General features: G+C 46.3%; 1 protein-coding gene across 7 annotated transcripts in view; it reads left to right on the forward strand.

Moving 5' to 3' along the window:
• LOC142884582 (RNA-binding protein Musashi homolog 2) overlaps positions 1-26,892 on the forward strand; it is a 263,144-nt gene that overhangs the window by 184,329 nt on the left and 51,923 nt on the right. For all 7 annotated transcript variants that reach the window (XM_076020330.1, XM_076020329.1, XM_076020328.1 and 4 more), the window contains exons 8-9: positions 9,006-9,088; positions 20,034-20,148. In XM_076020330.1, the coding sequence (XP_075876445.1) occupies positions 9,006-9,088; positions 20,034-20,148 (198 nt within the window). The remainder of the gene's footprint in view (positions 1-9,005; positions 9,089-20,033; positions 20,149-26,892) is intronic.

Genomic DNA, 26,892 nt, shown 5'->3' on the forward strand with positions numbered 1-26,892 from the left:
TATTAGCCAGCAGAATTGGATTACTCCAGCAGAGAGAACATTAATTTTTCCATCACCTTATCATGGATAGAGCACCCCCCCAACCCCCCATCGATTAGGTTGCAACCACTCTTCAGTTTTTGTTTTTTGTTTTTTGTTTTTTGTTTTGTCGCCACACTGTGAAACTAAACTGATGCGAGACCGCAGTGAGAATTGAAAACAAAAAGAGAGGATAGATATCATTTGCAAGAATGATTTAAAATTTGTCTGGAATTGTGCACACTTCATGCCTTTAGCAATGAAAATAGTCTTTTCACAAGTTTGGTTTGCCTGCTCCAGCAGCCCTTTGTGACATCAGCATAAGATGTAAACTTGCTGTATAGAGGCACTTGTTTAAGAAATGCAGTTAAAAAGAATGTGGACAGACCGAGTTGGCAGACTTTCTTTCTTTTGAGCAGTACAGGTGGAAGCTGCTGCGGTGTTGACCTTGCCACTCAGATTGGCACTATATCGACTGTACTTGCTGCGGCTTTAAGTGTCCATAAACCTGTGTTTTCAGTGTCCAGCACCCCTGTCACATCTTGAATCTCAGGAAGTTGACATTTCTGGCTGACATGGAATGCACAAACCGGTTTTCACGAGCGTAAAAATCCATAGAGCTCCACTTTCACGGCGCAATCACCGTGGCCAAGTGCCAGGTCAGGTGTGCAAGGACAATAAGGACGTTTCCTCCCCCAATTTTGAAATGTGCTCTTCACTGCGCAGGTTGGGTTCAAGTGGAATACGAAAGGGGAATAAAAAAAAGTGCTGCGAACAAGTGCTGACCTCTGAGTCACTGATGCCTCTGGCTGTGTGTGTCAATGGCAGCAGAGCTTGATTGAATTCACAGACTGAAATGTGGGAAATAGATAAACATAATCTCCATTTTTTTTTGTTTTTTTTTGGCATTCTGGGGGAATTTATTTTGATATTGTTTATTGTTTGCTTTGCATTCTTACAGCAGTATGTGCTCAAGCAAATGCCTGACCAATAGCCAGGGTTAGAGATGTCATATGGTTTGTTGTGATGCGTTTGATGACCTTGAAGTTAAATGTGAATGATGAGAACATGTACGCTAAGATTACTATTGATTGCAGAAAGTCATTATGTGATGCTAAATAATAACTCTGGAACGCTGGGTTTTTCAGCATTGTGGTTCTGCAGCAGTGTTTCAAAAGTTGCTGTTCTCCAGGTGTATTCATGACATTGTGCTTATTAAGAGGGTCAGATTTGGCAAAAATTAAAATGGACAATATTATTAAAGGCTAATTACACTTTTAGTAATGACTTGTAATAATATATAAAATGAATAATAATCTAGTCCATCTACAATTTTCCCACTTCTTGATCTAAATTATTGCTCCTTGCAGTGAATTATTTTTTACAGGAAAACTTCCTTCTTTTAAAAGAAGTAGTTCCAGATTTTGTTGCTTTTTCTCCCGTTTTTCTCCCTTCAGATGTACTTTCTCCTTGATCAGCTGGTCTTTAAGCCTTTAGACTTTCAATGCTTTTAGTCACCTTTTCTTTGGATAATTGCTGCTGCCGCTTACTTAGAAGCAGCCTTTTGATCAAGCCGTGGAAGGTGGGGAGAAACTTCCAACTTATGATTGTACTGTTTGGCACTAATGAGGGTTTCAGAAAGTGTTTTGAAAGTGGCGCAGAGGCGGTGAAATTAGCACGTAGCGCACAGCTGCACTCTCCAGGGATGCTATTTTGAGGCGCAGCGCGACTGACCACGCAACAAAAAAGGCGTGTAAAGACAAGCCATTCAGTGTGAGCTCACATGGGCTTTTGCACTCAATAGGATAAGTTGTGTGATTTTAGCGTATGATGGTTAACAACAGGCCACTGGCCCAGGTTACCAGAGTGTTGTATTATTGTTTGTTTGTGTGTGTGTGTGTGTGTGTGTGTGTGTGTGTGTGTGTGTGTGTGTGTGTGTATGTGTGTGTGTGTGTGTGTGTGTGTGTGTGTGCGTGTGCGCATGCTGTTAAAGTAGGACAGTGGAAATTGATGGCCGGCTCTGAAAGCTGACCTACATAGAGGCACAGACAAACTAGTTCCCTCAGCATACATGCTGAGCCCAGTTGCAAAATGCATTGAAAGCAGCATATTTTATGGGGTTGCAATCATTTAGTAAAAGCACATAGTCGTCCCTTCCAGTTTATGCAGCCCTCTGCGGTATTCTGCATGTATTTTTACTTTTGTCGACATACATGCACATTTCATTCCTACTTTTGTCTTCTTTCATGTCATTATGAACACAGCCTCAGATTTCAGTCAAAGTGAAAATAATAGTCCACAACTCTGCCTTGAAGCTTGCATTACACTGTTGAAAAGTACAGTGTATTATTAACCAATCAAACTACACAGGACGCTGGGATTAATTCCCATGTTGTCCAGAGAATACATGAAATTCCAGCGACTCCTTGAGCCAACTAATAGTTGGTCAGTCTGGGTTTTTTTTAATAAATGATACTTGCTACTGATATCATTCTTTTGTTTCTTAAATTCTGACCTACTATTGATGGTATGCAATAAAAAAAAAAAAAGGATGACATACAAACTAAATGAGAAACTTTTTTATGTGACTGTAGACGTGAAAAATGTTGCATTTTATTTAAAGTATTAAAAAAATCATAATGATCAGAATGAATAAAGTGTTGTATAATCATTGTTTGTGTGTACTTAAAAAAAAGCACACATTCAGCCTGAAGTTTAATGACAAAATGCCAGTAATGTTTTGGTTCAGTACTTTTCATTTTGTCGGCTACTGCCTGACTTGTGGAATTCTGTCCCTTATAAGTCGAGCAGTATATATGAATAAAAAATGAGATCTAAATTTAAACTCATAGATTATCACATTTACATAAAAGTATGCTGTCAAGACTGTTCGCAGGTCGGGAACAGTTTCCAACTTTAAAACGTATCCGTGGAAGCATTTTATTATAAGTAGGAGAAATATATCAAAAGGCAGAAGATACAGTTATGCCACAAACTTGGGACGGAAAAAAATAAGCCAAATATAATGGCCAGGAGTCTTAATGACTTACTGCTGTCAGAAACCGAGCTTATGGCTCACGGTGTTGTCCGAGATTTATTTTTCCGTGTTGCTTTTGAATCTTGATGTGCAGAGTCTGTCGAACGTGAGCAGCCTCAGGAATCTGTGTGCATTCTGTCTTGAGCGCTACTATAGTTTTTCAATCCGTGTGTATTCACCACGTCAAAAATGTAAAAAGTAAAAACATTTTTTGACTATTGGTTATTCCAGTTGCATAATGAAGATCACAGCGTCGTTGCCACTCGTCAGGTTTCATGTGGAAGGAGTTTTCTCTCTTCATTCCTTCTTTATTATTTTACCAAATCTGTCCAATTGCCTCCCACATCTCCATGGCCTCACTTTGTGACCCAATATGCATTGAATTATATAGCTTTCTAAATTTTGCTTTTCTGTCATTTTTTTTTTCTTTTTTCTTTTTAGTACCCTCACTGTGTATTCCTCGGTGTTGTGTTTACAGTTTTAGAATACATTTGCAATGCCTCAGAGCAGTTTTTTCAAGAGCACTGGTGAATATTGAGCCGTTTGGGTTGGGGGGGTCACGGCGTTTTTCCAAAATGTGCTTCTTGCCTTCTCCTCTCGGCTGCGTGCGCCCCACGCTGTTAGGGAGTTCATGACGTTAACTTTATTAAACAGGGGGATTAATGCCTCTGGGCTCTGGATCTCTGGTAATAGCAGACAGAAATACTGATCAAAGGCCCTTTAACTGTGCCATGGGTGTTTTGGGCTGCCGCTGTCTGCTACGCTGCATTACAAGGGGATTCTGCTCAGGGCAGACGGCAGAGAGGCAACGCATCAACTGGCGGCTTGCTCTGATTGGTCGCGCCCGGCTCTTGCACGACAACGGCGAGCTGAACATTGCAGCGTGGGAGGAGCCTCTGTGACCGTAGGTGGGTTGCACCTGCTGTGTTGACCTTTTGGAGCCTGTCTGGGTGGGCTCCATTCTTTCCCTGCTGCGTCCCAGGGGGACGACGACTGACACTTCCTCCAGGTTGCCCTACTTCCTTCCTCTGTGCTCAAGGAAGCGGCCCGGCAGCAGCCTCCGCACGAGCCACCGTTTAGCCAGCGCCAAACAAATTTGTTGAACAAATTTGGATGTTTTTGATGCATACAATACAAACTACTTTCTTTCATAGCACCACAAAATGTACCTTTATTGAGGCGCTTCCCCTTTACACGTCGATCCTATCATTCAGATGTCCCGCCCCCCCATTCCCACCATTCTATATGATGACCTAGAAAGGATTGTGTAATGAGCTCCAGGTCTCTGCCTAGTGTAGCACCCATATTTCACATGAGCTTTACCTTGGTTCTGGTGTACAGTATATTTAGCTGCAGTCATTAGGGAGGTGGGGGATGTCTCTGGCAACGCCGTGGATGCATTAATTTTACATGGCTATGTTATCGCTGCTCTATGTTGAAGAGCTCACAAGAACTAAAATGCAACTGAGAATAAAAAAGCTCCAGAAATGCAGCCTTTCTCAGCCTTTAACTTTTATTTTAAATGATTTAGCACTTGAACTAAAGCATTTACAGACTCAGAGAAATGTGAATTGTATGCATATGTGTCATGCATATGGAACTCATCAAAACAAAGAATACATAAATATCAAGCTCCCCATCGACGGATGATGCGCTCAAGCCGCTTCTTCTCCCTTTTTTTCCAGTTAAAGTCACAGCAGCGAGCCTCGAGTTCTCCCCTCATTATATTTTGATAGAATCAGCTCTTTTTTTCTTCTCCCTCCCCAGGTTGGGAGGCGCCGTTGAAGGCGAGGTGGGTGTGGAGTGCAGGGCGAAGCTGCCGAGGCAGAGAAAGCTGAAATAAGTGTGAAATAAAGATCGAGCATGATGAAGCTGGTAAAAGGCCGTGAAAGCAGGCTCCCCACCGACCCGGCGAGGCGGCGAGACGAGGCCGAGCCCGGCGTCTCACTAATAGATGTGAGAAAGTGCAGCCAAGAGGCCCCAGCCAGTAGCCACACAACACCTATTATCAGCCGTCCGAGCAGACATCCGCGTGTTTCCATTTGCAGGGTATTGTTTAAGCTGCGGGAAGGTTTGTGCGGCGCGAGTGTGTTGACACCTCTCTCCTCGCGTCTGTCGGCGCTGACAGTCTTTAATAGTCTGCTGGAGGTCAGACTCCTGCCATGTGAGGAGAGCTGCGAGAGAAGGGCCGGCGCGTATATATGAGAACAATCTCGCTCTGCTGACACCCTGCAGAAGGCGGTCGGGAGGGAGGAATGCTTCTGTTGGGTCTATTTTGTGGCCTGTAATTGTCTGTAAAATAGGATAGTGGAGCAAAACACTGCGCTGTAATGGTGAGGGCCAGAAGTTCAGCCGGTCCGGGGGGGACCCAACAAGAAAGTGCCAACCAAAAGACAGAAAAATGCTCTTTTTCTGAGTTTTTTTTCTCTGTGTTGTTGTTGTTGTTGTTTTTCTCCCTCCCTCACAGATTCACAACACACACCAGATGTAGTTTAATGCCTGCACGGCAGCCGGGTCGCTCGGATTTCAACTCTGAAATCTCACTCATCCATCTTGCCGGCCTCCGATACGGAGCGTTTTCACACTTTTCTTTGTTTTTTTCCCCAGCCATCCATTTAGTCGTGACAAAACCAGGTACACAGAGCGCCGCTGGCCTGCCGCAGAAGAAGACAAAGGAGATAAACAGGAAGTGACAGGGCGCCCGGACGCTCCTAATTGACATTCACATATGTTGCCGTAGCAACAGTTTTTATCTGAACTGGGTGGCATTTTCAAATCAGAGGGGGAAGGAGACGTCAGTGATGGCTTTTCTTGGTGGATGGCGTTCGGTTGCGACTCTCTTTGGCTGCGCTGTGTGCACACTGCACACCCGCTATTTGTCATTTGGCCGGAATTTTGCGCGCAGCCTAAAGATTGAGACACGTGCACAAAAGAAATATCATATTTTTTACATTTGACGCCACGAGTCCTCCTTCCACTTCCCTTGACTGTTCACACACGAGTCCGATGGCATTTGTGGTGTGAACAACCGCACGCACACACACACACACACACACACACAAACACACACACAAGGTCTGATTGGTGCGAACGCTGCCACGGAGTAGGTGACACGTAGCCTGGAGTCGTGGGCGCCTGAGTAAACTGCCAGTGACAAATCTTCAAAGAGAAACTCTTTGGATGAGCTGCTTCACCAGATGAATCCACCAGATAAAAGATTCCCCACACACACCGCCGCCGCCGCAACTCTTGGTCCGCTCGTGACGACTGAGCCGGAATGTCTTTATTTGTTGGCCTAAACAGATGCAGTGGTGGAGACCGCGCCCCCCCACTCCCCTCAGCGGTGGCGGTGGTGTCTGTGGTTTGGCTGCGGCCTGACCCCGCTGGATGTAATGGTGCGGTGGAAAATGTCCTGTCACTTGATGGAGGAGCCGCCTGTAGCGGCAGGAAGGAGCGTAGCGACAGGGGCCATGTGTGTTAACCTCCTTCCTTGTCACTTTTTTTCTCCCCCCCCCCGTCTACCTACCCGACTCCCCCTTCATCTCCGCCTGCCCCCCCCCCCGCCTCACCCCTGTGGACTCCACTCCCTCTACCCACAGTCGCCTGTGACAAATTACTCCTGGCGGCTGATTTGTTGGTTGTCAAAAGTGTTCCTCGCGCTGCCGTGAAGGGGAGGGGTGGTGGTTGGTGGGTGGTGGCGGGGAAGGGGTGTGGTGCTGCTTCCTGCCCCCCCCCCACCACCCCACCAAATGCACCCCCACCCCCTGCTTTACCTGCTGTCTTCGGCGCAGACCCCCCTCCCTCCCCCTGCATCTCCCACACACACACACACACACACACACACACACACACGTGGTGCCCCCCCCCCCAAAAAAAAAAAAAGAAAAAGTGGGTGTTGAGACGTTGCAGTGGAAATTGATATTCTGTCCAGTGAGATCTCATCAGATTAGATGTTGTCCGTGTTTAATCGGTCCCTAACCCCGGCTGTTTGGATATTTTCCTGCTGGTTTCAGTAGCAGGCGTGGGGGGAGGAGAGGGGGAGGGTGGGGTGACTCGGGGGTGGGCTGTTATTTATGGAGGAGGAGCAGCACGAGGAAAGAGAGAAAAAAAAATATGCGCGCAGCAGATAAAGACTTTACGAGAGATCTGTAAATGCCAGCGTTTGTGACAAGCCGGCTGCTAAGCGGCGGCTCCCCAACAAAGAGATGGTCCGTCACGGGATCGTGTGATAAATTAATAGAATAAGCTGCTTTGGAGACTAATGAATGTCACAGCCAATCACGTTTTACCCTTTTTCGCACAAATTTAAATGCGAAGAAGGGTCGGGGAGAGGAGGGACCGAACGCACTGGGCTGCGTCACGGTCCTCGCCGTGAGTCACTTTAACGCCCTGATATTGTTTGATCGATTCGTTGTTGCTGTTTTTAACCTGGCCAGTGGGGATTGCCCGCAAACGAGAAAATTAAGTAACATGAATATATTAAATCGCCATCGATCGGAGGATCTCGGGCCGTCAATACTCATTGCCTTTAGACATGTTGAGAAACACCCTGGCGCAGCTTTAACAGCAGCAAAGTAACTTCAGACTGAGCTGCAGCCAAAGCAAAAGTTTTCACGCTTGCAGTCGTCTGCTTGTTTCACCGTTGGCTCTGAGCTTCTGCAATATTGTGGCAAAACTGTCGAATACATGAGTTAAAAACGGAGCCTCGACGTGTGTTGACTGTCGAACTGAAGGAACAGCAGCTCCCCTCCTGAAATTTTGTATTGTTTTTTTTTACTGCAACAGCGTAGTTTCCCAATTTGAGATCAATAACGTACACCCATTCTATTCTATTCTGTGTGCAGCCTCTCAGTCTTGACACTCGCTGGGCGACGCCTGCCGGTGTTTATTGTAGCAGACGGGACAACATTTTATTCTTCCGCTAACTGGATGTTTTCAGTGGTCTTTAACATTTATTGTGTGGCAGTGATTCACATTCAGGTGTTTCCTGACCTTCCGATAAAAGAGGCAGCGCCGCCTCTCCACCGTGTTTCCAGTCAGCCTCCCTGTCCTATGCGTGTGTGTGTGTGTGTGTGTGTGTGCATGCGTGCTTGCGTGCGCGTGTGCGTGTGGTGACAGCTGTTTAAGCTCAATCTGAGGTGATTTTGCTCCATCTTCAGCTGTTTGCTGCTTTGAAAAGAAAACCCATTTCCTTTTAGCGCCACTTGCCGCTTTATTCACTAACTGTAGCTCTTTTGTGCCGTTTCCTCTCCTTTTTTCTGCCTTTTTTTTTGCCAAAGTAATAGAATATCAGCGTTGCTTTCAGCCGCGGCTACACACAGGCCGGGCTGCTTTGTTGCGTCTCATCGAAACGCGGAGGAGAGCATCCAAATCCACTCGTGTTCAAAAAGTCTGCAGCCGTTCCGTCTCTCTGTCTCTGTGTTTAAAAAGAGGGGTTAAGCTTTTATCCTACAAATATGGCATGGAAATCCCACTGTCAACGACGCATTCATTCTACCGCCCGCATTAACATAAAAATGAGGGCTTGTTATACAGTGAGATTTCAATAAAAAAAAAAAAAAGAAAAGAAAAAGAACACAAAATGCATTTAATGAAATTCAGATGCCGGGCCCTGGATCCCTGAATCTCATTAAATGAGCTTTGTGCTGTTTTTCCGTCTTCCCTTTGTAGAGGAGGTCCTCAAGTGCCCTTAATAATGTGGCAGATTTCATCATGGTGCTGATTTAAAGGGACAATGTCTGTCTCGCTCACTGGTGCTGCTCCTCGGCCAAGCGGCTCCCTGCAGATGCTCTCGCGCAGCTTCTCCATCCGGCTGCCAATAATCTTCCATCTTGGTGGTGCATTTTCTTTGAGTCACTCGAGTTTTGTGAAAAGTGCTCTCCGCTAACTCACTCACTAACTCGTTCTCTCTCTCCCTCCCTCCCCTCTCTCTCTCTCCCTCTCCGTGTAGGATTTGGTTTCATAACTTTTGAGAGTGAAGACATCGTAGAGAAAGTCTGTGAAATTCATTTTCATGAAATCAATAACAAAATGGTAAGTCCACTCATTTTTTTTTTCAATTCCAGGTGGGCGTTGAAGGATTAATATTTGATTTCTTCTTTCCTCAAGTATTAATAGCAGGGGAAGTGTGTGTCTGCATGTGTGCCAGCGTGTGTGCGTGTGTGTGTGTGTGTGTGTGTGTGTGTGTGTGTGTGTGTGTGTGTGCGCGCAGGGGCTAAAACACACACAGGCAGACTCCCAGTGTGTGTCTGGGATGGGAAGCCAGTGGTGTGCACTGCCCACAAAGCGTGAAATTGTGTGGCTGAGTTCTGCCTGTCAGGCTGAGGGACGGGAGAGTGGAGCCTGTCCCTCTGTCTCTCTGAACCCCACCACACTCACACACACACACACACACACACACACACACACACACTCACACACTCACAGGTGGATGTCCAGGGATGCAGCAGTGAGGCCACTAGCAGAGGCAGAGTTCATTAGTCAGGGATTAACACCCTCGGCGGAGTCGCAGTGGGCCTGTTTTTATTTACACCAGGTCATCTCTGCGCCTCCCGCCGAGCTCAGGAGCCGTCGTCATGACTCTTATGATAATTGACAGGCGCAGGCTTTGGTGTTGCGAGTGTGACATTGGGTCCTCTTTGGCCCGGTTCCGCCCTGCGGGACTCTGGAGAGATCCTGCATCATTGAGCGTTTCTGTGGGCTGTGATTGACTGGAGGGAATACTTGTCTCGCTGCTGTTCAGTCAGGCTCCTCTCCGCGCTGCATGTCTTCACTCCCTCTAAGCAGGCCCTGCCTTCCCGTCGCCTGCTGCCCCTCCCCCGCCCCTCACCACTCCCTCCTCAGACTGACTGACTGGCTGTCTGACTGACGGGACCGGCGTAGTAGAACTGTGTTCAGCAGGGACCAGCCGAGGTCACATGTGACCCCAGCGCCCCTACCCCGCCCCGGCGCCTCTCCCCAGGATGTGTCCTCCCGTGTCTCCACGCCGCATCGCAGCAGAAAAGCAGGGAGGCGTCCGGAACAAGCAGAGTGTGACAGAAATAACTCTGTGTGCGCGGAGGACGTTCTGTCACAGTCAGATGTCTGGGATCCTCTGACATGCAGGCGTCGCTCTCGATGAACAAACGTGCATCAGACGCCCGCATGAAGCGTGGATGCACACCACGCAGAGTGCGTTTGTTTCCAGGGCCCACCGAAGGCTGCAGATGATGCCACTTGTTAGAAACCACACAACCTGTTTGTTTGCTTTTTTCTTTAGATTTTGTTTTTTGTTTTTTGGTAAAAGCAACACATCATGTCTTCTGGATTACAATAGCACCTTGTTGTTACTGCAAAACAAAAACAGCCTTTTACACCAGCCCACCATTAACCATCCACTGATACTTTCACCCCAATGGATTGAGAACCTAAACTTGGGCAAGGCTGATTATCATTAGCAGTGCTCAAATCATTTGTCACATCCTCAACTGTTTTATGGCAGTTTGCTACAAATCTTCTCATCTCAAAGCATCACAGCAGCCTGTTAAAAAAACAGTGTATAATGTTTAGTGCCCTCTCATGGCCAGACAACATATCACAATTAATGCTAATCTTATCCGTTTCCGAGTGTCCCACTTCATCTTATATATCTGTGTGTGTGTGTGTGTGTGTGTGTGTGTGTGTGTGTGTGTGTGTGTGTGTGTGTGTGTGCGTGTGTGTATGTGTGCGTGTGTGTGTGTGTCAGTCAATCAGTGAATGAAAATGCAACAGTTATTAGCTTTTAGTGGCTTTATCAAACTAAAAACATACATTTTTCAGTCCATATCACACCAAGATATTCTGTTAAAAGTTCTGTTTTCCTTCTATTAAACTTCATGCGTTAAACCGCTTTCAGGGAAGGTTCATTTTGACTCACTTCTAAACAAACAGAACGTAAACACACAAAGCACAAGTTAAGTGATGGCGCGACCCATGTGGGTGTTGTCAAGCAGTTGACCCAACTATCTCCAACTGCAGGTTGCTGTCCTAAGGGCCTGGTTGTTTTGTAGCTGAACATGAGCCGAGAGGTTCCGTAAACGATTTTAGCTGTTTTCAAAGCATTCCTGCCGACAACAAGAGAGATAATGCAAGTAAAATAAAGGGTAGGAACAACATTTTTTGGGGAAAAAACATCCCAGGCAGAAATGTCTACATTGTGTAAATTTCTGTTTTGTTTGAAATCCAAAACACCCTCTGTGCTTCAAATCTGTCTTCCCATTCTTCCCCTCTTTTGGCCGTCCATCTGCATGAACGGAGCGAGCTAGCGGCAGGACAGGGTTTCCTCATTTTGTTAACACATGTTCCTCCCGCCCCCAGGAGATTCAAAGCAGTCGAGCTGCCAAATCAAACCCCAACGTCTTTAAAGATCGCATCGACAACAGACGGCTTTCAAAGCTACCTATCCTCCGAGCGGAGCACAAGATCAAGCACCATTTTCAAGTTAATTAATTATTCAACATCAAAAACGCAGCCTTCCACCCCCCGCCGTTCATCCACTCATCCGTTCATTGCGACTTATTATTAGAAAAAGGTATTACGGAAATGTATTCGTCAAGAGACTGAGGAAATTTCAGGTTATTTTTGTCAGCTCCTTTTTTTCCTCCCTTCTTCTTTTCCTCAAACCAGCAACATCAAAGCGCTCTTTGATGCATCATCTGACAGTCTTTACATCCGAGATGTGTCACAGTCTCCAGGATTGCGTCCTGCAATTTGAACTCCTTTTGACTGCGACTTTCCTGCTATTGTGACCACCTGCTATTTGCGAGGCGTGACCGTAAAGATTGGAGCCCCTGACGAAACGCACAAACAATCCAGGTGGGTGAGCTTGCGGCCCACCCGGGAGTCCCGGACACCTTTTTGCAGGAAGGAGTCGGTTTACAGAAGGGACGGAGCCATGGCCACTTTTTCCTGAGGCTTTTGTCACCTTAGCCTGCTCCCTGCAGCCGACACCTACTGTACGTTAAATTTCCCGAGGATGCTGCGGGTGAGGCGAACAAGCGCACTCAGCGGCTCCTCGACAAAGTGCTGACATCTTTGAAACGTCGGGAGAAAGGAATGCGGCATGTAAAGAGCATTTTTCAAAGGCGCTCCAGCCTTTGCTTTGGCGGCGGGCGGCGCAGGAGGAAGAGAGTCCCGGTTATCCGGCATCTCGAGCACCGGCGCAGAAAATAAAAAATGCCTCCTGTCTTCATTTTTATGAAGTACCATACAGAAATAGACCTCATCCGTCCGCCATCCGCCAGTGTTATCTAAGACGGTTCTTGAATAATTGATGCGGACAGAAATTCCATCCCACTCGGGAGGCTTGTGGATGTACAGGGCAGCCCACCTTATCGCCGCCCCGTATCTCCGGAGGGCTGTACCAGCGCCCGGGGTGGGGTGGGCAGGGTGGGGGGGGTCAGCGCCAACTCTGATGTGAGTGACTGGACCTTTTTAACGACTGGGGCCAGTCACCTTGTGTTCACGTGCTGCAGAGGCCTCGCTCCCTGGAGCGCCCGCACGCTGACGCCGCCAACTTCCGCCTAATGTATAATTAAAATGACGGCACAGCTCAGCAGGAATCGCTCATCCCGCCTCAGCCGCCGCTGTCCCCGACTTCCCGACGGCGCCGCCCTCACTCCCGGGGGCCGCCCTGACGTGGCTGGGTGTAATAAAAGTATGGATTATTGTGTGCGGGGCCCGACATCCTTTCGCTATGGCTTTATCTACCCTTCTATTAAAAGCAGTAAATATTTTGGAGCGGAAGAAAAAATCGATAAGCAGACGACAGCTTGACAGTCTATCACCACTGCCGGATTCCACATATACGTGATTGTCTATAGGTGGCAAGACGGAACCTTAATAAAGCCACGGCGAGCTTGTGAATTCCATGTTCTGAGCCGTTCTCTTCGCTCTCCCCGTCCCGCTATGCACGCGCAGCTAATTCATAATAATACCTATCAAGCGCCGGCCGTGATAAGCGAGCGGCACGCCATTAAAACGGACCCACTCGGTTCGAGTCAAGCGCTCAGAGGTAATGTTCTTTAATGTGTCATTTGAAAAAATATATATTCGCCGGCGGACGGCGATGGCAGGGGGTGAAGTGGTGGATTTCTCGCTGTGTCTTTCCTGGAGGGCCGGCCAATTACTGTGCCACTGAGGGGAGCGAGCGCCGACTCTGCGGGTTGCTGAGGGTGCAGAGGCACGCCGGTGGCTCAGTGGGTCTGGCTAAACAGAGCCATGCTACCCTTTTTTTTTTTTTTTTTTTTTTTATCATTCTAGTCAGATAGATGGCGTTGTTAAAGCAGAATTATTCCACAGCCCGTCATAGTTCTTCTGCAGAGCGGAATGAAAGCGTTGCCGCCATTGTATCTTCCCCAACTTCCCTGCTCCATGCAGTGTGTAACTCATCTGGGAAAAAGGCGACAAGCAGGCCTGGTAAAAAAAAAACTAAAAAACATCCGTCCTGATTTACCTGTTAGCTCTTTAGCACTAAGTGCCGTAAACAGTGTGTCCAATGAGTTAGATAGACGCTCATGTTTTTCAGTTTTTTAGTTGATGTTAATGATTCACGGAAGCAAACATCTTTCTGCAGTCCATGTAGATCAGACGTCACCAACCTTATTGAACCTGAGAGCTGCTTCATGGGTACTGAGTCATATGAAGGGAAACCAGTTTGCTAAACTCTCTACAATTTTTCTCTCTTAGCCTTTAATTATATATTATTATTAATTATGCTGATATGTGTGACGACACTGATCACGTTATTGAGTTCTCAGTAGTTACAACAATGACTTACCAGGTACCCCCAGGGACCATGAGTCGCCCGCAGGCACCAGGTTGGTGAACCCTGATGTATATTATACTCTATGTCTAAGATAAAGGCTTACGTTATATCTTGTTTGTAGCCTTCACCCTCTGCCTCAACAAAGCGTTTTGGCTGTGACAGGTTTACCAAACATCATTTCCCAAATTAAACGCACCCACTGAGTGTGACACCGCCAGCTGTACCTGTTCTGCCTGTTTGTCAAATCTGCAAACCAATCAGTTACGCTGTCAATAAACACAATTTTTTTTTACAGCCTTTTGTTCAGGCAAGTCGAAGTGCGCAAGGTGTTCCTTTAGGTCTGATGCTTTCCAAATAATTCCTTGACGGCCTTGTTTATCGCCAAACTCAGGGAGCTGCTGTTATTTTAAAGGAGTTTTCTCGAGAAAAAAAAAAACACAAACTTTAAGTCCCTGGGTTGTTTAGATTATTTTTTGAGAGTGGAAATCCCTCACAGTGTTTGAACATCAAGTGCCTAATAAGGAAGTAGGACCGCCCTTCAGAGGACGTTCAGTCCCTCATGGAACGCTGCCTTCCAAGTTGTGGACTGTAAGTAATTGGATGTTTACCCTCCTCCTTTGAAGAGGGAAAGCTTTGAGGGATGAAGGGGGTGGAAATCCACTTCGCACTCTGCACTCCAGGACGTACCATAAAAGCCCACTGTTGTTCAGATCGGCTGATTGAGGAAGTGATGGAAGCCATTTGACGTCCACCTGATGATCACCTTTGAATGTGTCTCTCGGTGTGTCCGCTAACAGTATTATCTCGCAATGTGGAATCGGGCCTGGGGAAGAGTCTTGGCACCGCAGGGAACCTCCTGGTCCTCTCCGTGACCTCACATCTCTGAGCTTTTACATAACTGTGCAAGGAGGCATAATAACTGCTGTGAGATTGCCGACCATTGAACGCATCATTTAACTTTGCCCATAATGTCTGGCAATCACCTCTTATTTACTATTATTTGCAGTAAGAATAAAACTGTTCCGAGGATGTAGCCTGCCTTAGCCTTTAGAGAAACACAAGGTGCAGCTTTTGTATCACGTATTGACTCATGAATCTGTGTTTTTCAAATTTTAGGATTTATAACATTTCCTGGAGTCTGTTAAAAAAAAAACAAAAAAAACACTGCATATAGGTGGTCACGTTTACACACAAACTCTTACAATTTACTTGAACAGCAGCATTTTTTGGGGGGATATAATAGTTGTAACAGCTAACATTATTTTGATTTTATAGAAGAAATATAATGTTTAACGTTCTGTGGTTGGTTGTAACATAACAATAAAAAACAGTCCCCAGGCGCAACAACAACAAAAAAATAGCACAATCCCAGAACTCCCCTTTGGACCAAACCTTAAAAGCAAAATCAATAAAGGATATGGTTTCAGGACACGTAGTCCATTTGAAACTGCAGTACTGTGTGGTGTCAAATAAGAAAAAAAAAACATCTTGTAAATGTTGAATGTTTTATTCAGGGTGTCAGTCGCTCTGTGCGGTGGAGAAACGTTGCAGGAGGCAAAATCATCACATTGTGGAGACACAAATTAAAATTTAATTTTCTGCTGTTCACCAATAAATGAAATCCAAACACTCTTGTTCGTGACCCTTTAAAGTATTTATGCACGAACATGTCCTTCATTTTGAGGGGATGCTTTTTCTCGAGTCCCCCACCAGACCTTTTCCTCACTGTTATTAAGAATTAAAAGCTCCTCCACAGACATATTTTAAGACATACAATGTAAATAATAGGCTGCGATGTACTCTTTTTTTTTTTTTACAATCCCTCCCAGAGATATTTTATCACATCCTTGTAAATGACAGCTACAAAGTAGTGCAATAGAAGTATTTTTCATTGTAACTGCTTCCCACAAGATGTGTCCTACTTCACTGTGACGTCCGTACGCGCCAGCGGCTTCCAGTTCCCGCATATTACGCTTGTGTTCGCCCAATATTGGACCAGGATTGGCTTCTAAAACTATTTGTAATGTCACAAATCACACTTGTAGGCCTTTGAAAATCAAATTTTTTCTGTGATCACAAGGAAACGCCTTTGTGAGCGCGATATGGCCTTGCGGTGTCAGACTCATCATTTTACACAGAGGAGCTCAAATGTTCACGCGTTTGCCACTGACGGGGGACTTCAATTCGGTTTTTATTTGAAAAAGGAAGAAGAAGAGGAAACTATTTTAACCCAGTTATCAGTCATTCAGTTGCTTGAATGAACGCATTGTTAACCGCTTGTGAAAAGGCTTTCTCTTAATGAAATCACTCAGCGCCACAATGCCTGGTATTGCACAGTGGCTGCCATGACATTTACTAACTATTCAGTCTATGTGTTTTGACTGTTTCGGCTGGGAGTGGGAGCTGCAGTTAATGAATCACACTGTTTCCTTTATTCACTCTGCCAGTCCACTGATGGAATCCATTCACAAGTGCGGCTTAATAGTAAGCACACACGCGCACGCACACACTCATACACACACGCCTCCGTCCCAGCCTGCCCACACACGCTCACAGTGCACCCACAACACTCGTCCCTGAAGGACAGCCATTGCCGGTCCAACCCGCCCACACCCCCCTGATGCACCTGCAAGGTTAATATGTATAAGAGACAAACTGGAAAGGTCATCGGCGGAGTGTTCCTCCGCTCGGCTAGCGCGTGACAACAACAAGCCGCTTGTTTGTTGCGTCAGTGGGCTTGGATTTTCCTGCACCAATGGAGTTGGTGGTGTCTGTTTGTGCGCCTCTTGTAAGCTAGTCAATTCGCCATTAATAGTACCAAAAAAAAAAAAACAGCTCACAGTTTTCTCATTTTGTGAATTAAAATTTGAAAGCAACATTTCGGTCCATCCGACCTTCATCAGGCCCACAAATAGCATCACAGCATTTCACATGTATGAACAAAGAGGATGTGATAGGCCAATGGGAGGACTGGAGGCTTCACCTGACTGATGCGCTTGAGTTCAGAGTAGGCTATCTACAGTTCTACGGTGTCAACATATGCCCCCCAAAAATACATATTTAGAAGAAAACAGTACATTTAATGACAAATATAGAAATTTATGTATAAATGAGCGCAATTGATTCCAATTTTTTTATTTTACAAAAAATTGGAATCTTTAAAAAGGGTTCTGTTCTGTACAAAATATTTTCTCAAAAACAGTCTAGAAAAATAGTCTCTAGTAAACATCATGAGGAAAAATTCAAAAGACCAGAGTGAGGGAGAGTTATTTTACAACAATTCCATCTGCCCCAGATAGTGTGAGGGAGCCTTTTTTTTAAGCTATTGTTTGATAAGGGTGGTGCTTCCACCTACGCACCTGTGCCTTAGATGTGCTCAGAATTATTCTACTTTTTGGGCAAAAATGGTTTTAAAAGAAAAAAAACATGTTTAGATACATATACTCCTGCTTTAGATTCTAGTGTTTAAATACTTTGCTACGTGTATATTCCTCCAGTTAAAGATCTACTTTGCTAGATTTCCAACTCCAACCTTGGTTTTTCCTGGGAAAAGATCCAAAGAGCAGAAGCTTCCTCGCGGGACTAATTGAATCTCTGCATTCTGCACCGTTAGCCTTTGCTCTGCTCCATTGTCAGGATCAGAATAAGTCTTGCCGTCCGCTCTGTTCTCCTCGCGTTGACTTAGTCTCTCTTAAAAGCTCTCGTCTCACTCCCTCGCACACACTCCTTTGTACTTTGAGGCAGGTGAACACCCACACACTCCGCACCGTGGCTCCTGGCTGGTTTTATATCCATGACAAGGAGCCCTCTCTCTGAATATCAAAGACCCACATCTGGTTGGCGGTAGGCATGACTCACACCCTGGGCCTGTCTCGCTCCCAGCAGGCAGCCGGGCGTCCGACTCGCAGCAGAAGTGGCAGGAGCCAGCGGAGGCCGTCGATCAGAGCGTGTCGTGGGCAGCGACTGGCTGCATATATTAGCCGGCCACGTGAGCACGGCCTGGCACTTTTAAGTGGCCCATTTGTCCTCACGTTCCCCTATCCTAGTTTGGGGAGGTCGCTCACCGATCCGAAGAACACCAGAGCGCCACAGTATCAAAGCGCTTCAGCCGAGCATGCTCTCTGGGTAGAGCTCTGACAGCTGAGGACGCTGGAACCAGAGTGTATTTCCTCTGAAGAAAGGGATGCTGGCAGTCCGAAAAATCTGAAAAAAATAGGAATCATTTTATTAGGAGACGTAACAATATCAAAATGTAACAATAAGATCCGCTCAGTGGCATCTTTACTGTACATCGGTATACAAAACAAGCACAGAGTTGAACTACAGTCAAGCTCTGAAGAATATCAGAAGGAAACTGCTGTAGGTGTGCACCACTCACAGCCCTGCAGTGTCTGCATACTGGTTTGGTTTGTTTTTGTTGTCTGTTCACCAGTTTTTCTCCTTTTTCATTTGACACAAGGAACCCCAAAACATTTCCACACATTTTGATTTCAAACTCGCTGAAGTAGCCGCAGTTCCACAAACTTGGCTTTCACTTGGTTTTCGAACAAATTTGCCATCAACCACTTTTGCGCTCCTACTTTTAGCGAGCAGGGCTTTGAAGGGCACGTCTGAGTCGTAATTATACCTTTCACTTTGTTCTGCTTGTGGCAGAGAAACTCTAGACCTTCGGCCACAATGGAATGACAGGCTGCTTTACCTTTGCCTTAGCTTACCTCGTACATTGACAAAAATGTAAAGGTTAATCACATTTTGAAACACTTTTATCTATCCGCTATCTACTTCCAATATTCCAGCTCAATCTATGAACCTGTTGCCCTGATCATTTACACAGAGCAGCTCTTCCTGAGCGAAGCAGTGCGCTACCTCCTCACCATCCTGCCCTCGTGCTTGTGTGTGCAGCGCATGGACGAGTCTGTTGTGCGGACGGTGACATGCGCCGCTGCCTTGTCAGAGTTGCAAAGGCTCTGTGCGCTGACGCCGGGCCGTCCCTGGGTCGGGGTGAACGCAGCCCTCGGTGCACCGGGCCTGTCTTGTGCAGCAGGCCGGCGTGACATGCGGATTGCGGCAGCCGAGGAGGCCTCGCTTAAGTGGAGGCTGTTGGGGGGGAGAAGCGGGCGAGAGCCAGGAGGCAAACAGACAAACAGATGGACAGGCTGATGCCAAGCGGGCAGTGGAGCAAATAGATTGTGCAGCATGGCGAACAGACTCGGCCTAGCAAAGAACAACCAACAGACACGCGGCCGTGCCACCCTTGTCAGCCGACTGCGCTTCTCTATAATTCATTGAGATGGGATAGATATGTGGTAAATAGGGCTCTCATCCTCCTCCTTCTCCTCGTCTGCCCCTGTCACATCCCTCATTTGATATGTGTTGCGTAGGAGGAGGAGATGTCAGTCTTGGCAAGATGAGAAATGAACAAACCTGTACGTGTGAGAACCGACGTGAGAGAAAAGGAATTTGAGCAGAGAGCGAGAGAGAGAGATGAGCGCTGCAGGTGGAATTGGACCGCGGGACGCCCGGGGGACTTCAGCCCAGCGTAGATACACAATGCAGGCGCGAAAAGCAAAGGGGGGAAAAAAAATTCAACCAAAGTCGGCTGTAAAAGCACATTTATAAACCGGCTTCATGTTTGAAACACCCTCGGCTGGCAAGGTTTGAGCAGCATTTAACAAACAGCAGCAAAGATTTTACCAGTAGATACCTCTGCCTCTGAGATGATTCTGTTTGAAAGGGAGGAATAAAGAGAGCGATGCCTTTCACAAAGAACCTGGACATACTGCCACACAGCGGGACTGTTGTAATAGCGTTGCAGAACAGAGAGTCTCCTACCTTGATGCCTCTGAAACTCTTGGAAAGAAGAATTAAGCTTGTATTTCCCTGAGGCATTGGGCACATGCTCAGTGGAGCAGCAACCTTTGCTTTAATGCAGGAGGAGCGTGATTGTAAGTTTTCCTTAGTGACTTCCCTCCAAAATGCGAGATGCTCAGATTGACTCAGCCTTGTGTTGTGTGTTTTCTTTTTTTTTTTTTCCCTTTGGTTCCCCTTCTGTCGAAAACATCTAGCGCCGTGCAAGTCAAATAGAAAACCACCTTAAAGAGCCGAGACAGGCCTGTCAGATCTGTCTGCTTGTGTACCCTACACAGTCTAATGCTTTGTCTGTTTGTGTGTGTGTGTGCTTGTCTGTCTACATAGGTAGAATGTAAGAAGGCCCAGCCCAAGGAGGTGATGTTCCCACCAGGTACACGAGGGCGAGCCAGGGGTCTGCCCTACACCATGGATGCCTTCATGCTAGGGATGGGCATGCTGAGTGAGTCCACTGAAAAACCTGCACACGCTCCCGTCCGGGGGGGTGGGGGGGTGGGAGAAAAAGCTTGAAATAAATCTGCAAAGGTATATCATGTCAGCAGATGAAACAGGGCCTATAAATGTAAGCGTGCAGGACAGGCGGGTTTGCACATACAAAGCAAGCACATGTGGAGGCAATCACATCAGACATCACATAAAAGCAGAAGCATCTAGGAAGAAGAAATGCGCACACCAGAGAAATAACGGCGAGTCAAGCGTAAACATGAGAGGCAGTCGTCACGGAGGAAGGCTTGTATTTCAAACAAAACCGTGAACTCATCAGGGGCAGCGGCGATCCACCGGGGACATTAGAAAAGGTGTGAAATAAACAACTCAAAAAAAAAACTGTTGAAGAATTCAGGACGTAAAAGAAATGAATGTGTGGGTTGGTAACTTGATGTGCAGTCAAATTGGAAATTACTTGGATGAATCATCTGTCTGTCACTTTCAAACAGACCAATCAGATTTATTCCCTAGCCACGCCCCTTGTTTTATGTCCTTCTCAAAGCTGACCGACCGTCACATTGTGACCAGTTCAAAAGGATATAGGTGCCAGTTTTTCAAGATGGATGTGTAAGATTTTGCGCATGAACTCTCGACTCCAGCTGCTTGCAATGTCAGAATCACAGGCGCAGCTTTTTTTGAAAAATGTTGCATTTAAAAACATTAAAGGTAGGGGGAGCTGAAGATGCAGCAGCTTTGGCTCCACATTCCATCACCAGTTCAGTTTCCGCTGGTTTTAAGGAAATCTACTTATGCAAACTCGGGTCTAGATAGCCCCCATTAGGTGGGCACTGGCCCTAATTAGGCTCCTTCAAGGTGTGCCACCGTCGGCCACCGCGCTCTATTTCTGGTGGAGTCTGGTACAGGCAGCCCCTGGGCATATAGTAGCAGACCAGCACATTATCAGGCTAAATGAAGAGGAAAATTGGTGTAATGTCATATTAAGGATTCATCACTGTGCCCCCCTTAATGGGTAATGAAGGGGACACACATGTCAGGGAGAGATCTCATCTACAGGGACCTCAGCTGCTGGCCCACCCCTCTTCATTACCATCCAGCCCAGTGCCTTTGGCCCTTTTTATTTAACACTGTTGCACTCTCTGCCTCGCCGCCTGCCCACTGTCTCTCCCGGCACCTCCCCCAACCCCCAATCTATACGTCCGTCCCTCTGCCAGTCTCATTTCCTATGCATATCATTCGTATGTGCGACCCGACCAAATGGATTTGCCCTCACATCAAAGATTCATATTTTTTTTTACTTGAAAAGCAAAAGGGACACGCAGCTGATCGCATGCGACTGGTTTCGCTGCGCAAGCACCCACCCCCCACCACCACCCCCCACCCCCCACCACCGCACCTTCTTGTCGCAGGTGCAGGAAAAGCGCCATCATGCATTTTTATCTCTGCCAAGATGCTTCGTTCAGAGCGTGGCACAATTGCACACAATGTTTTGCTTTTTTTTTCTTAACTTAAAAAAAAAACACATGGTCCGACTTGTTTGCCTGCAAGTTAATGCAAATATCCCCAGTCAGCTTTGTATTTAGGCATGTAGGAAATGGCTGGCGGGTGAGAAACGTGATTTGTGAAGGAAGGACGGGCTTGTCTGAGTGTTTCAGAGACTGCTGGTCTGCTGGGTCTTTCTCTAGGCTTCGCTGAGAGGGGAAAATGTCTGGAGAGCAGCAGCTCTCTCAGAGAAAGCACCTCGTTGTTGCCAGGAGTCAGAGGAGAATGGGCAGACTGGTCTGAGGCGACCCGAAGGCAGCAGTGACTCAAATAACCGCCATCGACCACCTTGAATGAACAACACATCAACCCTCGAGGCAGATGGGCTACGGCAGCAGAGGACCACACTGGGCGGCGCTCCTGTCTGCTGGGAGCAGGAAACCGGCACCACAATTCTTACAGGCACGCCAACAGATTGCTCAACAGAAGACTAGAAGATTGCCTGGTCTGACGAGTCGGCAGGATGGTTCTGGGTGTGAATCCGGCGTAAACAACGTGAAGACACGCATCCGCCCTGCTTGGAATCAGCGGTTCAGCTTGCTGCTGGTGTAGTGTTTTATCAGGTGCTTCCGTGGCACGCTGACTGCCTGTGTCAATCCAATGCTGCTGCGTGTTGTCGCTGACCACGTCTCCACTTTTTATGACCGCGGTGGACCTTCTGTCATCGGTCATTCAGTCATTCCGATGGCGGCTTCCTGCAGGATAACATGCCATCTCACACAGCTGCAATCGTCTCATGCTGGTTTCTTAAGCATGACAATGAGTTTGGTGTACTCAAATGGCCTGGCCAGACGTCAGCCCAAAAGAGAAGCTTTGGGCCACTGCCAGAACAAGAGGAGAGCAGAACGCAGGAGTTTGTCCTCATGGATGTGCAGACAAAGATGATTCCATCATGTCAAAATGGACCGAACGCTCTGAGGACTTTGATCCAAAGCCACAAAGAATAAAAGTAGTCCAGGATCCAACTGGGTGCTGGCATGGTGTACCAGATAAAGCGCCTGATGAGATCTTATTAAAAGGCAGTAACCTAATAATTCAACGCATCTATCCATCTATTCGCCACAAAACCATTTTCACGGCTGTTCCAGCGTTGTGCCTTCCCGCCACAGGACTGATTATACAGTTGTTTGTGGCGCTGATGAGCTCGGCCAAGTGGTTCCTGTCAGCTCCATCCGAGGCGCTCAGTCGCATCTCATCTGATGGAAGCATTTAACAAGCACAGTGAACTTTTCGGAACTTATTACAGACTAATGTGTCTGCGACAAGGGCTGCACTCCAGCCCCTCCGGTGGGAGGCGGCAGGCAGCAAGGCAGCGATGTGCTCATGTGAGAATATTAACAGCCAACTTGTTTGGCGACATTCTTATCTAAATGAAATTGGAACAAGGATGGCGAAACATTCCTTTATATAATTTGCATTTGGAAAAAGGGGCACCCAAGGCTCATTATTTAAGAAAGTGTAAGCTCCTTTTGTGCCAGATCTCATTAAAGCCGTCCCTGCTCCTTTGTTTACTGCCTCTAATCGAGGCATTTATCTTTATTGTGTCGTGCCCGATGTATGTTTGCTGAAATTAATACACATTTGAGCCGGGGCGAAGTATGGGTGTACCAGATGGATAATTGATTTTAAAGTGAATCAGAACTGTTGAGCCATAAAATAGGTACATTAGCATGCATATTAATAAGGCAAATAAGAGCACTAAGAGGCTGCCCTACCAGGCCGGGCACAATGCGAGGCTTCATTTAGTGCCGAGAGAGAAAGTGGGCCAACTTCCCCGTCCTCCTTCCACCTGCAGATTGCACATATGCACATACATACAGCGACGTTTCCGTGGCAGTAGCCCAATTCAAAACGCATCTTAATCCACCCCGCCAACACTCTCATATGCCGCTCTATCAGTCTCCTCCGAGACGCTCGGCGCACACATCTGGCAGCGAATTGTTCATTTTGTGATGTGAGACCCATTGTAATGCACTACATCAAAGGGGGGAAACGCTTTTGCCATTTTAGAAAATGTCGGAATAAGAGAGTGCGAGGAGCTGCCGCGTACAAAGCCAGCAATTTCAGTATTGGCATTTATTTGGTTTGACAGTAAGGCAGTATCAAACACATAATATCCAATACTTTGCCATCTGTGATAGCTTTTCATTGTATCGTATCACACTTCTTCTCAGGGCAAACAAACAATACGGCGGGTGTTTGTGAAAGCTATCCGTCTGTAGCTTCCTGGTGATGGCTTCTCATCAGCCACTGATTAGGATTTTTATTTCTTTTCCCTTTTTTCCCCCTTCTGGCTGAGCGTTCGTCCCACCTCATCCACACCAGGTTAAGATCCTGCCGCCACTCCCCCGGCCTGGATTTCTTTTTGTCTGCGAGCGAGGGGAAAGGGTCCGGGAGAGGCATTTTCCCATCGGGTCAGGAATAAATTGAACTTTTTCATGGACAGCAAACACTGATTAGATATTTATGACCAAGGTCAACCTTTCTGATTCCAGCTGGCACAGGCTCTGAGGCATACAGAACAGAGCATCAACACACGTGCTCTCATCCGACTCGCACACACATGCAGCGCACTCTGAGTCACTCACATGACTCACACACTCACACTCAGACACAAGTAAGCATGCAAGATAAATATATCCCATTTACGCTCCAGTCACATGCATGCAGGTGGAATAACGGACAATAGAGTTGGTCCTCGCCTTAGTTTGTACCAATGTTCTTGGGTCACGGTCTTGGCTCCGAAACAGAGGAAACAAATCTATTCTAAAGTGGATGGTTGGATTATCTTAAAAATCTTCCAGAAACATTTTAATGTTATTTAAAAGAATTCAAGAGAAAGGACATAAAATAACAATTTAGTTAGTTCTCCCTAGCCTTGAGCCTTGATGACATTAAAAATTGTAAATGGATCTAAATTCATTATCTGAAGTGAAAACAATTGCAACATTGTTACGCGCCATTGTTCTCTCTGTGGTTTATGTTCCTCCCCTGAAAATTATGTTTCTCGGCAAACAAAGATGTTTTACGCACAAAAGACAGATTTTGCAATCACAGTAATGACAATGCGCACATGTTTAAACTATTTCTATACTGGTGCTTCATCAAGCTCCTGCCTCTCATTCATGGCCTCTTTGCTTTTTAAGACGCTCGTGGTGGTCTCAGGATCGTGCACGGACCAGGAGACCTCATCCTGGTCGACGGCACATGGAAACATGCTGCACCCATTTGACCCTCTGAGGTTCTCACAGAGACCTTTCCTACTAAGTGTATGATAACTACTGAGTGCAAATTGCAACTTATCCCACACAAACAATCCAAGTGCATATTGGAGTTGTCCTGCATGATGCAGTAAGAGATGCACAGATAGAGACCAACTGCATGTCAAAACTGCAATTCCTTTAAAAACAGTGTCAGCGCTTTTATCAGATAGTTGCATTTGTTCTACACTAGTAATTTGCAGACAATAATAAAAAAAAAGTACATTCCTAACAAGGAGTTTAGGCCTGATAGAGGTTTCTGAGGTCAGTTTCCGAGGTGTAACTTGCACTGTGTGAAGTGAGTTATCAAGGTTGGTGCCAGTGATTCATTCCTGGCCTAAAGGACTTCCTCTTATTAGGTAATTTAGTGCAGACTTATGGTTGAGGGTGATAATAGCTCGGGGGAAACGGATGAAGATGGAGACATATACCATAATTACAGGGTTAATTATGTTTATATTACCTTTGATGGGGCTCAAATTCTTGCTGGCTCACCCGCCCACCCGCTCTTCTTGGGTGTGCTTGCTTTTGTCTGGCATTCCACTTCCTAGCTGTGTGGCCCCCTCAACCCCTCACACCCCATTTTCTCAATATGTTGCCCACAGCTGCTTCTGTCTGAAAACTGTCCTGCTCATTAACTGGTGGGTCTGCGCTTGTAATAAGAATCATGACAGCAGATGAACAATACATCTGCTGCTCCCAAATTCTTCTAATGGCACTGGGTGCTCTTTGGGCTCTCGCTGCAAGGCTCCATCCACCCAGGGACCGGGGAACGTCTGAACCAGTCTGTCGCCTCACTCAGGCTTTGACTTTGGTTTACAGATGCCACGTTGCGGTGACATTTGCCGTCCTCTGCAAGTCATTGCGCACTAGCTTGGTGGGGAAGATTGTTTCACAATTAAACAAAAGTACCCTTGACTAAATATTCCTGTTTTGTTGTTTTGTGGCACATGGTAGGTTTTTATTTGTCAGAAAAGAGGGAAGAATGAGCTGATTGTTCATTAACTATTCAATTAACTCACTGAACCAAACTTAAAAAGGAAATGCAGAGAGAAAGGGGACTGCAGACTGCAAAGATAAATAAATAAATAAATAAATAAATAAATAAATAAAATAATGCAGATGATATTATATCAACAAAAATCTCTGCGATCAAACAATCAAGTCATTCTTGTTTACCTTCCAGGGCAGCTGGGTTGCAAGAAATTCATCATAGACAATCATCTTGGGGGGAAAAAAAAGAAGCTCCAATCACAAGTATTTTAAATGAGTCCTATGGTTTCATACCTTTTTGTTCTAGCTGCGACAAAAGCTGAAAGCGAGTGCCGCAAGCTTTCCTTTTATAGACGCAGCGGAAGACAAAGAGGAAGCACGGCGAGCGACAGATCTGCTGCCAAAGACATTAGCATGCGTGCTATGCTAGCTTTGCACTAAAAGAAGGACAACAAATGGCAATTTACATCTTTTCTCTGTATAAAAGATGTTTTAGTCCTGGCTCAAAAGGCTCCCACTGGGAGGTTTGATCCGTCTAACATTGTTCCTGACATCAGTAGGCAGCCTCGAGCTGGATCCACCTGGCCTCACGAGTGGGAGAAGATCTGATTGGTCGTTAACATATAATGAGCAAAGGGTTTTTCTAAATCTGAGATTTTCATCCCTTTTCCAAACACTTTACACCTTTGTTTTCCAGCTTGGATCGGTGATAATACTTTGTCGGGTCTGCTGCCTCTAATAAAGTTACCTAGTCAAAGTTTTGCTGTTCATATTGTATGTGCCATTATGTTATTCTCAACTATTCTGAGAGGGTTTTTGTGGAGGTGATGTGCTCAGACACATTGTGCACATTGGTCAGCCTAACACCGCAACACAACAGCCCAGCATATAAAAGGTTTGGCACCACATTACAGTACACAATAGAGAGCATATAGTGTTAGACAATA

This window comes from Nelusetta ayraudi, unplaced genomic scaffold (genome assembly GCF_046127955.1).
Source record: "Nelusetta ayraudi isolate G7.1 ecotype Tasmania unplaced genomic scaffold, CSIRO-AGI_Nayr_v1 ptg000011l, whole genome shotgun sequence".
Lineage (NCBI taxonomy): Eukaryota > Metazoa > Chordata > Actinopteri > Tetraodontiformes > Monacanthidae > Nelusetta > Nelusetta ayraudi.